Source organism: Dreissena polymorpha, chromosome 7 (genome assembly GCF_020536995.1).
Source record: "Dreissena polymorpha isolate Duluth1 chromosome 7, UMN_Dpol_1.0, whole genome shotgun sequence".
Taxonomy (NCBI): Eukaryota; Metazoa; Mollusca; class Bivalvia; order Myida; family Dreissenidae; genus Dreissena; species Dreissena polymorpha.
Window position 1 is genome coordinate 52,833,479 of NC_068361.1, and position 14,199 is coordinate 52,847,677.

Here is a 14,199-nt window from a genome sequence, read left to right on the forward strand (position 1 = left end):
ACCTTCCTGTTTCACCAAAAAACACATTGCAGGAACCTTGTTTGCTTCTCAATTTCATGTTTTCTTTGTGGGTTTCCCCTTTATAATGGCTTTTCAAAGCGCTTTCCCCCATTCCCCCGACACCAATGGTTTTAATATAGACCCAACAATGTGCTTTTTGAATGTCATTTGTTTTCTGTACCCAGGAATATTCATAAGTTTTGCGCAAAACATAACGATTAACGTCCTTTTGACAACTTGTTTATGACCAGAAAATAGCGCCATGAATATTTATGTTAAAAGAATGTTGATGTATCGTATAAGTTGTAATTATTTAAGCATTTTTCTGCATTTCATCTGTGTTTATGACCAGAAAGTAGCTCCAGGAATATTCAGTTAACCACTCTGGTTTGAAACGACACTACCCCATCGCTGCATTTTTACTCGCGAAAATTGATTACAATGTAGAACCTCTGACGTAGTACACATAATCTGTGACGTGTACACTTAACATTTCGTACCCAGTAGTGTACAAACTTATATTTCGTACTCAACTTTTTGCGCGAAGGAATATATGATAAATTTTCGTAATATTTCCCTTAAGAACGAGTCAAGTTCATGGCGATGATAAAAGTAATTTTGAACAGAAATAAACATTTTCAATGCTTTTTTACATGAAATAAGCACTTTTCAAGCACTTTTTCAAGGCCAACCTTAGTTCAAGGGCTTTTCAAGCCTAGGACTCGTTTTCAAGCACTTTTCAAGCCCTGTGCGAACCCTGACAGTCTCAGTTTTCCTAGCCATTTTGAGTCTAATTGGGATTTTTTAAATCGATAAAAAAAAAAGAGGCAAATTTGAGCAATTTTTATCAATAAAATGGACCAAACTGGAATGTTTTTATCAACAAACATTGACACAATATAGATACATCAGGCCTTTTCCTGGCCATTTGGGAAAAAGTGCAAATTATGCAATTCATGTGAAAAGTCAACCGATTTGGGAAACACTAATTTAATAGAACTCTTTATAATAATTCAAAATCATATAAATTATTGTTATATACTTTGTTAGTTGTTTATGAAATAAATATCTGCATCATTTGGAAGTTCTTTCCAAAAAAAAAATAATTTTTTTTTTATCTTTTAGAGGGATTTTTTTCTACGAAATTGGGGAAAAATATGTACTCTTTCTTGAGGAATGGGGTGCCATAAGAAAACACTGGAGCTGCAAGTTTTTTAAGTCCACAGACCGAATGTCCTGTGGATTTAAATATTTTTGTGAATGTCTGACTTGATAATATCATGCCTGGTGCTCTCCAATGAGCTTTTTCAATGCATCAATGCATGGGTTCATTGTATGGAAATAAATAGTTATTTAAGGGCCAATAGCTCCCTGGAATAAAGAGGAACAATGTGATTTAATGCTCATGAACACACCGTTGGATCATTTGTTCCTGTGATGTAAATCTTTCATCACGTTGAGTAAAAAGGAGCAATTTTCTAGCCATTCAAATAAATGTATAAGTTTAACTTTTACACAGTGCCCCAGATAAGCTGCGTATATGCGTCTTTCACCCTATTAAAATGTTTAAAAACGCAAAGAAATACAATATCATGCATATTGAAAACGCAACCAATTTTACTTTAACGCAAATTTGTCAAATTCGGTGCGTATGATACAATACATGTAGCTTCATTCCTTCAATCGAAAATGCTTTGCTCATTGTCGGTATTTTCTCTTTGGAATTATTATTGTAACCCAGCGACGCTTTTTTTCAGCAAGCGTCTGGATAACAGAGCAGGAAAACTGTCAAAGATATTCAAACGCTTTGCAGACTAGATTTCATAGCTAACTAGAAATGGCGCGGCAGAGGCCGACGCGTATCCCCACGCCGCATGTTTGACACAGGGGCGCCCCAGAGTTGGTAATGGGGCCATGCATAGTTGAGATTGACCGTATTGTCACAAGAGATGTTCAGCATAAATTTGAAGAAATTCAATGTAGAAATGAAGAAGTTCATGTATGATAACCTAAAAAATGAGTGAAAATCTATACCCTAATTTCTCCTCCTCATCCTGCTCTCCTAACAAATCTAATAATGAATCAACTTCACTGTAGTCAATTATGTACATGTCTTCTTAATTGGAATGACTTATGAGATGGCTGAACATGCTCTCTTATAGCCTCTCTTATCTTCTTGCTTCTGTTTTGGAAAAGTTATGTTTTGAGGTTAAATGGTTGACTAAACAGTAGCGTCTCAGAAATTTTCTATCGCAATCTTGTACACAACAATGAATATGTTGAATTTCATGTCTGTCTTTGATGTGCCTGTTCAAAGTCCATCTTGCTTTAAATTGTTTCTTACATTTTTCCTTTAACATTTTGACAGATTTTCAGTAATGAGTCTAAAATTGTAATTACACAAATTGAAAGTTTCAGCCCTTTTATAGATTCTTGAAGCTCTATTCCATGAGTTTCTCATGCTTTTTATGCTTGACTGCATTCTATCTCTTCTCTCATATACAGGTGTCCCTTTGCGCCAATATTTTATAATCCCTTGTATAAACATTAGAGGGATGTGCTAAACAATTTCACAGATGAGTTAACATGAACAATTGAATACTAAATACATCTCTGCGCCACTACTAAGTAACTCTATGCGCCACTTTGATTTATTTAATTTTTTTATATCATATGGCGGGTTATTTACTTACCTCCCTTTAAAGCTTATTACTTCCCTTGGATTTGTTTTTTTGACCTTTCACCTTGAAGGATGACCTTGACCTTAACCTTTAACCACTCAAAACATGCAGCTCCATGAGATACACATGCATGCCAAATATCAAGTTGGTATCATCAATATTGCAAAAGTTATGGCCAATGCACCATACCGCTGGCATAAAACAGGGGTTTTTCTGCCTATTTTGGGAAAAAGGAGTCTGACCAAATTGGGAATTTTTTATCGACAAAATTGGCCATTTTGGGAATTTTTGCTTCGATGAAACGGCTCATTTGGGAAACAAATGTGAATTTATCATGCTTAAATATTTCAGTGGTTTAACAAATCAATTTGTTTTTATTTGTTATTTTGCCTTCTTTATAAAAACAGATGCAATATTGGGCATGTTCAACGTTAATTCAAGTACTGCAGTTTTGTTTTTCAGTTACCGTTACTCTCTGAGATAAGAACTGTCCAGTCAAAACCTTAAAGCGGATATTTTTGACCAAAACAAACACTGGTTAGTCACACATGTTATAAGACACTTCATTCTTAAAAAAAAAAAAAATAAAAAAAAAAAAAAATTTGTTTTCCGAAAAACCCCTGAAAAAATAAGTGAAAATCTCTGACCCGGCCCCGCCCCAACCCCAATAACTTTTGACCCAGGGGTCAGATCAAAATTCCGTCACTGTCACCGTCACACATATGCTCATAGCTACCATGTATGTAAGTTTCAAGGTTCTAGTGCTAATAGTGTAGGAGGAGCAGGTGGCCAGGACGGACGGACAGACGCACATCACCTCAATATCCCCACTTTCTCCGAAAAACGTGGGGATAATTAAAGCATCTTACCAAATTATTTCTGATGACATACATGCGTTTTCAATCTGATTTTATCCGTCGCTCATTGTGCATGTATTTGTACAGCGTCTGTACTTTCAGTTTCTATTGCAATGCAAAATAAAAATGTCTAAAATGTTGAAGGACGTCCGTGCTTGTTGCGCCAAAAAATATCAGTTGATCGCAAACTTTTTGAACCAAGAAAGCAAGAGCCATTAAGTGCCGAGTCATTCTTTTTTAAGTTTAAAGTTTATATCATGGACAGTTCCAAGGATTAAAGATGTTATGAAACATCAGTTAATTAAAATTAATTATAATAGTTTACAGTTTTATTGAATCAATACAAGTGTGAAGCTTCAACAGCAGTAATCTGAATCTGAATGGATACATTGATGTGACCAAGATTTTCTTTTATTCTATGGGGAAAGCAGCAATGATTTTAAGGTATGCATTTTTATAACTCATTTCATCCTATTTCAAGAACGAAATCACCCTATTTTTCAAAATAAATAGGTGAAAACCCTATTTCCCGAATAATTATATGGGGCTCTTTTACAGTGTCAAACCAGTTTTGACATGTTTGTAAATGTGATAGCTCCTTATATTCATATCTGAGTGAGAGCTTTCTAATAAGTATTAAAATCAAGAAGTCTCATTTAATCCAAGTTACTGTTTTTAGGTTCACAAGCAGAGACGTCTTCCTGATTAAAGAGATACAGTAAAGAAATGTGAAAATGTGATGTTACAATCAGAACATTGAAATAATAAAAAAGCAATATTAGTACGTGGATTCTTGACTTAAATTATTGTGCTCCACAGTTGGTAGGAGAAAATTGTATTTGTTTTTCTCTCGAATGAACAGATAAAACTGTACAATTTGCTTTACAGTTAGCACGTAAAGTAACTTGCCAATAGCCCAATAATATCTGCCATGAAGATTGATTATTGTAATGTTTAACAGTCAGAAAATTTGCAAACACACAAAACTGAAACTACGTTTTAAGATAAAAGCATAAAGAGGCAATGAATTTCAAGGGTGGAAATTCAGTTCAAATGCATGTGCGGTAGTTTTTTTTTATGACTTCATTGTTTTCATAAAACTAAATGCATAATTATCAATCTTAAAAATAATTTGATGCTGGTAGAGATCTTCCTTAAAATGCAAAACATATAATTAACCTTCGTAAATGTCAAAAATTTCTAAAAAAATCCAGGCATATTGACAAGGAAGAAACCTGAAATGAATCAAATAACACTATACGTCATTGCTTATTTGGTAACCATCTTTCGACCCTGTTTGAACGTTACAAACTTTGCTTTTGAAAAAGCAAAATTTTGTTGCCATTGTGCAATCCAAACTAATGTTTTATCAAATGCAACATATTGAACTTTTTTTCATTTAATTCAGATTTGATTTTTCCAATGCCTTATTATAGATACAGTACTACAGTGAAATAAACAATATAATACTTATCAAGAGCTTGACCACATGCAGTGTGAAACAACTTATTAATTATTAAGTATATATATATGATCTTGTAAATTAAACACTGTATATAAAAAGAATAACTTACTTTTGGAGTATTTCCTTGCCTGTTTCTACTTTTAGAACATTGATGTAGATACATTTGTTAACGATCTTCTTCGCCTCTTTCATCAACCTGAAAATAAACAATTTAACATTATAAAGAAAACAAGAGTTGTTTGTAAAGTATGAATACCCCGGACCCGTCTTGAAGTCAAGTCATCATTATTAATTTAGCAATCGTTAAACATGTATGCCCCTGTGACCTTTGATTGATTCATTGCAACAATGAGCAGGGTACTACTCTACTAACCCTAACCGCCAGCATTATTATTTATATGATCTATTTTATAGTCTTTGATATTGTATGAAAATGGGTTTGAGCCGCGCTCTGCGAAAAGGGGGTTTAATGCATGCAGTTCACAAAGGCTAACCAGTGACAACACTTTCCGCATTTATTATATTTTTCATTTTAAGAGTCTCCTTTAAGCAAAAATCCAGTTAAGGCAAAGTGTCGTCCCTGATTAGCCTGTGTGGACTGCACAGACTATTCTGGGACGACACTTTATGCACATGCATTAAACCCCCTTTTCACAGAGCACGAAACATTTATATTAGAAGCCTGTATAATCTTCCCTTGAACTAATTGGTTGACCTAAAAATTGATAGGCTTCTTGTTACTAAAGAATAAGCATCATACCAATTTGGAAAATATTACAAGCCAGCCCAAACCTCTAAGGTGCTAGTTAGAGACTTCAGGGCACATAACTCTTCTGAGCAGGTAATGACGTCAGTGTTCACTTCAAAATATTTCACAATAGACTTTTGAGGAAGACTGTGCCAACAACTGGCAGCTGTATTTTGAACAAACCACAGTCTTTTCCGAACTAAACTCAGATGTGTACATGTGTACTCTTGTTTTTAGTAAGTTTAACAGTGGCTGGGTACAAATGTTATTTCTACAGAATTCAAATGGTTTTAATATAGCAAGGACAAGAGAACCTAAAGGCCCTAGGTTGATCACCTGACACATGTAGAAACTAACCTGCAATGGGCAGATTTTGTTTTGTTTGTGTCATAACTGTATTATTTATATTGACTTTTACATGACATGACACAGTCTTAATGTGGTTTGAGACAGCATTTTAACAAATCTAAGTTATAAACATGTTTTTTTTACAGAAACCCCTTGAGCCAATTTTGACCCCAGAATTGTGATTTGGATAAATTAGAGGACCACCGTACGATGTTGCAAACCAAATATCAAACCCCTTATCCTTGTAGTTTTACACAGCCCTTTTCCCATTTTAGTGTAGCTGTCTTGGTCCTCTCATGTGAAAAAATTAGTCTCTAAATTTTTTGTGAAGTTCATAATTTAGACATATTTGAAGTCAATATTTACTATATAAGTCTTTATAAATGATTTGACCCCTGGGGCTAGACAGTTTTGACCCCAGTGTCATTGTATGAACTCGCAGAAGACCACCATACCATGTTAAATACTAATTAGTTTTGTCACAGACGTGACTAATACCCCCACATTCCGCATTGACACAGAATATTTTGCATGTTGTTTTTACAAAAAACAGCGGACACCATGCTCAACGTTTAAAACGCACATAGTGACCCCGTGACCAAGTTTTTGACCCAGCATGGCAAATATTCGAACATGAACTACACATCATCTAGATACAACTTCTGACCAAGTTTGGTGAAGAATGGATGAAAACTACTTGAAAGAGGGCAGACACCATGTTCAATGTTTAAATCGCACTAAGTGACCCAGTGACCTAGTTTTCAACCTGCCATGACCCATGTTTGAACTTGACCTAGACATCATCTAGATACAACATCTGACCAAGTTTGGTGAAGATCGGATGAAAACAACATGACATAGACAGCGGACACTAAATATGGACCGACAGACCAACTGACCTACAGACAAGCTCACTCCTATATACCCACCTCAACTTCATTTGTGGGGGTATAAATATCAAACCCTTTACCCTAATGGATTCAGAGATTTTCAAGTTATGTACTATACAAGTCTATTTAAATCTTATTCCCTTGGGCATGATTTGGGCCAGTTTAGACCACAGTGGCATGATTTTATCAAACATGCCTCAAACCAAACCTCTCTCTATGCCGTACAGTTTCACAGATATTTCACTACATGCATATAAGGTCAAAAAAGCCCCCCCTTTGATGGAGCCAATTTTGACCACAGGGGGATTATTTGAACAAACTTTGCAGAGTACCAAAATATGATGCTACATAACACATATTAAACTCCATACCCTTGCGGCTTCATAGATTTTTTTTACTGATTTACTTTATAAGTCTATATTAATCATGAGACCCCTCGGGCGTGCCCACTTTTGACCCCAAGGGGCATATTTCAATAATCTTATAACAGGACCACTTGTCATTTAGCTCTTTTATATTAAGCTTCTTTTTACTTTTACCTTACACAATTCAGGTAGATTCATTATTTTGACGAACAAAACAAGTTAGATAACTGGTTAAGATTAACATAAATATGTCATTCCACAAAAAGGAAAACTGCCCCATCCCCTGTAGGCCACATTTTTTAAATGGTCCAAAACCATTTTCTAGCGAGGGGGCTTTCAAGCCATTTTGGGAAAAGGCGTCTGGTCGAATTGGGATTTTTGACATCAACAAGTATTGACACACAAGGACAAAATCATATAAATTTTAGTTATCTACTATGTTAGATGTTTATGAAACAAGAGCTGTTTGTACAACATGCATGCCCCCCATATGAGTTGTCAGTTGTAGTGGCAGCCATTGTGTGAATACGTTTTTTGTCAATGTGACCTTGACCTTTGACCTAGTGACCTGAAAATCGATAGGGGTCATCTGCCAGTCATGATCCATGTACCTATGAAGTTTCATGATCCTAGGCCTAATTATTCTTTAGTTATCATCCGGAAACCATTTTATTATTTCAAGTCACTGTGACCTTGACCTTTGACCTAGTGACCTGAAAATCTATAGGGGTCATCTGCCAGTCATTATCAATGTACCTATGAAGTTTCATGATCCTAGGCGTAAGCATTCTTGAGTTATCATTCGGAAACCATTTTACTATATCGAGTCACTGTGACCTTGACCTTTGACCTAGTGACCTGAAAACCAATAGGGGTCATCTGCCAGTCATGATCAATGTTCTTATGAAGTTTCATGATCCTAGGCGTAAGCATTCTTGAGTTATCATCTGGAAATCATCTTACTGTTTTGAGTCACTGTGAAATTGACCCTTTACCAAGTGACCTGAAAATCAATAGGGGTCATCTGCCAGTCATTTTCAATGTACCTATGAAGTTTCATGATCCTAGGCATAAGCATTCTTGAGTTATCATCCGGTAACCGTTTTACTGTTTCGAGACACTGTGACCTTGACCTTTGACCTAGTGACCTGAAAATCAATAGGGGTCATCTGCCAGTCATGATTAATGACCTATGAAGTTTCATGATCCTAGGCGTAAGCATTCTTGAGTTATCATCCGGAAACCATTTTACTATTTCGAGTCACTGTGACCTTGACCTTTGACCTAGTGACCTGAAAATCAATAGGGGTCATCTGCCAATTATGAAGTTTCACGGTCCTAGGCCTAAGTGTTCTTGAGTTATCATCCGGAAACCATCTGGGATCAGGTCCGTTATACAGCTTTTTTCAATTAGCAGAAAAAAACTTGCCAGCTGATGTATCATTATAACAAAATTAATGTTCTGAGCCAGTGTGATCAGGATTGGTCAAAAATCAAAACATTTGCCTAACAACAAATTTGTTATTGGAATGAAAACATTTTCTGTCTTCCTCTCATTATTGATGGGAGTATAAAACTAATCATGGTAAATATATATGTTATTTTTTAGGTCCTCTCAAAACATCAGGATGTCATTCTGTTCAGTCAGTAAACATTCACATAATCTATGCCCACAACATAAAGCATTTGAACAAGTGTGACCTTGAAATTAAACCTAAAATGGCATATTGCCTGATGATCGTTAACACTTGCGCCAAGTTACCCACTTAAACTCAAGTCATGGCCAGGGTACAAAAAATGCGCTCATTTTCACAGTGTATACTTCAACATTTGAAATTCACATTGAACCGAAAGACCTTATTAGTCCTTAAACCTTGCACTCCATAAAAATAACAAGAGAAGTGTTTGTCAGAAACACAATGCCCCCCTCTTGCGCCGCTTTGAAGCCATAAATTGGACATTTGACCTTCAAGCTACTAACACACATTATCCAGCACAATACCTCCATCATCAAGGTATTGAGCAGAAACAAGCTTTCAATTTTTAGTATCTTTGACATTGACCCAACTTAGTCTAAATGGAATCTCATTCAATGTCTTTATGAAAGTAACCTATACACAAAATGTATGCACAATAAATTAATCTACATGTACATGTAAGCTACAGAAAATTGCAGCACAATACTTCCACATCCAGACCAAATTAATTAAGCAACAAGAAATGTGTTTGTCAGAAACACTATGTCTCCTTCTGCGCCGCTTTGATTTAGTTTTTTTGACCTTTGACCTTGAAGGATGACCTTGACCTTTCACCACTCAAATCATGCAACTCTATGTGATACACATGCATGCCAAATATAAAGTTGCTATCTTCAATATTAAAAAAAGTTATAACCAAACTTTAACGAAGGTAACTTTAAGTTTTAGGAAATAACAAGGGCTGTTTGTAAAACATGCATGCCCCCCATATGGGCTGTCCGTTGTACTGGCAGCCATTGTGTGAATACGACTTTTGTCACTGTGACCTTGACCTTTGACCTAGTGACCTGAAAATCAATAGGGGTCATCTGCAAGTCACGATCAATGTACCTATGAAGTGTCATGATCCTAGGCAAAAGCGTTCTTGAGTTATCATCCGAAAATCATTTTACTATTTCGGGTCACCCTGACCTTGACATTTGACCTTGTGACCTCAAAATCAATAGGGGTCATCTGCGAGTCATGATCAATCTACCTCTTAAGTTTCATGATCCTAGGCATATGCGTTCTTGAGTTATCATCCGAAAATCATTTTACTATTTCGGGTCACAGTGACCTTGACCTTTGACCTAGTGACCTCAAAATCAATAGGGGTCATCTGCGAGTGATGATCAATCTACCTATATAGTTTCATGATCCTAGGCATATGCGTTCTTGAATTATCATCCGAAAATAATTTTTTTATTTCGGGTCACCGTGACCTTGACCTTTGACCTAGTGACCTCAAAATCAATAGGGGTCATCTGCGAGTCATGATCAATCTACCCATGAAGTTTCATTATGCTAGGCGTATGCCTTCTTGAGTTATCATCCGAAAATCATTTTACTATTTCGGGTCACCGTGACCTTGACCTTTGACCTAGTGACCTCAAAATCAATAGGGGTCATCTGCACGTCATGATCAATCTACCCATGATGTTTTATGATCCTAGGCGTAAGCGTTCTTGAGTTATCATCCGGAAACCATTTTACTATTCCGGGTCACCGTGACCTTGACCTAGTGACCTCAAAATCAATAGGGGTCATCTGCGAGTCATGATCAATCTACCCATGAAGTTTCATGATCGGCGTATGCGTTCTTGAGTTATCATCCGGAAACCATTTTACTATTTCGGGTCACCGTGACCTTGACCTTTGACCTAGTGACCTCAAAATCAATAGGGTTCATCTGCGAGTCATGATCAATGTACATGTACATGTACCTATGAAGTTTCATGATCCTAGCCCCAAGCGTTCTTGAGTTATCATCCGAAAACCACCTGGTGGACGGACCGACCTACCGACCGACTGACCGACCGACATGAGCAAAGCAATATACCCCCTCTTCTTCGAAGGGGGGCATAAAAAAAAAAATTTGACCTTTGACCTTGAAGGATGACCTTGATCTTGACTTTTCACCAATCAAAATGTGCAGCTCCGTGAGATACACATGCATGCCAAATATGAAGTTGCTATCTTCAATAATGCAAAAGTTATCAAACTTTAATCGAAGTTAAAGTTTTGGGACACACACAATGAATGAATGAATGAATGAATGACAGACAGACAGGCCAAAAACAATATACCCCCGATCTTTCTATCCGGGGGCATAAAAACTCAATTCTCCTGTAAATAAAGAAGCTCTATTCCAGACTTTGAAATACTGACCATTATCTTAGGAACCTGTTCCCTGCACTACACCAACCCATGAGAAAGATGTCGGACCTCGGACATATCCGATAAAATTTGCCGAGGTCCGCTAATATTTCAAACAACAGGGCCAAGATGGCCCTATTTCGCTTACCTTTTTTCAAGGCCTTGTTCATTGCTTAGTTGAAAATTCATTACTCTAGAGCATACACGTATTAGATTGGTTCTCTTCTGTTTACTTCTGCAGTGTGAGAATATGATTAATTCTCATTGAGTACTGTCCATTTGCATGGTGTTTTTGTAATGCAAACATTTGCAAGTATTGCTAATTCTACATGTGTTTACAAGGTTTTTGTAAGATTTGGACCTCGTGACCAAGATTTTGACCCCACATGACCCAATGTCAAACTTTGCCTAGATATCATCAAGAAAAACATCTTGGTCAAGTATCATCATTATTGGACCAAAACTATGGCCTCTAGTGTGCTTACAAGTTTTTTTGTAAGATTAGACCCCATGACCTAGATTTTGTCCCCACATTACCAACTGTCAAACCTGACCTATATATTGTCCAGACAAACATCCCAGTCAAGTTTCATCATCATTGAACCAAAACTCTAGCGTATGGAGTGTTTAAGAGGCTTTTGTAAGATTTCATCTGGTGACCTACATGTATATTTTGACCCCTCATGACATAACATCAAACTTTGCTTACAAAAATAAATATTATAAAATCTGAAACAAAATTGTGACCTCTAGAGTTTTAACAAGGATTTTGTATCTCATGAAAATTTTGACAATCTAAGGACAATAATTCTGGCATTTATTATGCGATTTTGCTCATTATCAAACTTGACTGAGCTCTTGTGGCCATATAGCTTCTCAGCAACTTTGATAAAGAATGCTTGAGAAATGTGAATGCTTGAGTGTTTACAAACCAAATGTGGATGGACAGAAGGACAACAGACAAAGACAGATCCTTAAACCTCACCTGAGCAATCAGGTGAGCTAAAAAGTGTTGTTTTTTTAACCGATCTTTACTTAGTATGCCATTTTCCGACTTGTCCGAGATATCAATGAAACCAATGTCTTGACTAAGTTTCACGATGTGAAAAAATGTGACTTCTAGAGTGTTCACAAGGTTTCTCTTTAAGGAAAACTGCCCCACCCCCATGGCGGCCATGTTTTAAGACCGATCTGGACCATTTTCCAACACATCTGAGATATAAACAAGAGCACCGCATAGCGGGTGCCAGGGCCCTCGATTTGACCTATTTACCGCCGAATATCGGCGGCTTCCCCCAAGAAAAAAGTATACTTTTTTCCCCGATTTCAGCTAAACATTCCCCCTTTTTTTTTCTTTTTTTTAATACCTATGTTGCCAGCTGGTATCGTGCTATTAACCTTTGATTTAATGTATATTTATGTAAATCACATTAAAATATAGCAATTTTAAGTGTTGAATGGTTGGTGAAAAGATCTAAAATTCCCCTTTTCGCCCAAAACGACGCGAAATTCCCCCCCTCTAAGGGCCCCGGCCCAAATCCCCCAAAGTGAAGCAAGGGCCCTGGGTGCCAACGCCCGGCTGTGGATGCAGTTTTGAATGAATGAAAGCCAATGGTTGTGGCGTGTAAAACTCATCCAGGTGCCTCTACATATGAAGTTTCAAAGTTGTAGGTGGAAGCACTTTGATTTTAGAGCCTATGTTAAAGTTTTATATTAGAGGTCACAGTGACCTAAACCTTTGACTTAGTGAACCAAACATGGGTGTGGTGTGTAGAACTCATCAAGGTGCAGCTACATATGAAGTTTCAAAGTTGTAGGTGGAAGCACTTTGATTTTAGAACCAATGTTAAGGTTTTAGCACGACGCGGACAACAAGCTGGCAATGACAATACCTCAGGTTTTCTCCAAAACCAGCTGAGCTAATAAAACCAATGTTTTAACCAAGTTTAATGATGATTGGACAAAAATTGTGACTTCTAGACTGTTCGCAAGCTTTTTTTACTATATAACTATAAGGAAAATGCGCCCCCTTCCCCCTGGCAGCCATGTTTTTCAACGGACCGGATCCGTTTTAAAACTCGACTCTCGTGTCTACGAAACAAATCTACTGACCAAATTTCATGAAAATTGGGCCAAAAATGTGACTTCTTGAGTTTTCACAATGTACATATAGAGAAAACTGCCCCGTCCACTGGCGGCGATGTTTTTTCACCAATAAGGACCATTTTCGAACTCCTCCCAGATATCAATAAAACCAAAGTTTTGACCAACTTTCATGATGATTGGGCAAAATTGTGACTTCTTGAGTGTTCACTAGGTTTCTCTATAGCCAAATAAAAAAAACTGCCCCACCCACTGTCAGCCATGTTTTTCAACGAACCGGAACCACTTTTGTTCTATACCAACATATCATTAAGACAAACATTTTGACAAAGTTACATGAAGATTGGGCATGAAATGTGACTTCTACAGTGTTTTCAAAATTTTTTTTTTTTTTTTGACCTAGTTTTTGACCCATCATGACCCAGTTTCGAACTAAATCTAGGTATCATTGGGACAAATCTTATAACCAAGTTTTATGAAGATCGGACAAGAAATATGGCCTCTAGAGTGTTTACAAGGTTTCTCTATAGGCAAATAAGGAAAACTGCCCCGCCCTCTGGCAGCCATGTTTTTCAACAGACTGGAACCACTTTTGAACTCAACCAACATATCATTAAGACAAACATTTTTACAAAGTTACATGAAGATTGGGCATGAAGTGTGACTTCTACAGTGTTTACAAGGTTGCTTTCTTTTTTACCTAGTGACTTAGTTTTTGACCCAGCATGACCCAGTTTCAAACTCAATCGAGGTATCATTGGGACAAATCTTCTGACCAAGTTTCATGACGATCGGACAAGAAATGTGGCCTCTAGAGTGTTTACAAGGTTTCTCAATAGCCAAATAAGG

The 14,199-nt window shown here is 36.9% G+C and overlaps 1 protein-coding gene across 1 annotated transcript in view; it reads right to left on the reverse strand.

Moving 5' to 3' along the window:
• LOC127836972 (serine/threonine-protein phosphatase 1 regulatory subunit 10-like) overlaps positions 1–14,199 on the reverse strand; it is an 84,429-nt gene that overhangs the window by 37,724 nt on the left and 32,506 nt on the right. Inside the window, exon 4 of the mRNA XM_052363646.1 lies at positions 5,113–5,199. Within this exon, the coding sequence (XP_052219606.1) occupies positions 5,113–5,199 (87 nt within the window). The remainder of the gene's footprint in view (positions 1–5,112; positions 5,200–14,199) is intronic.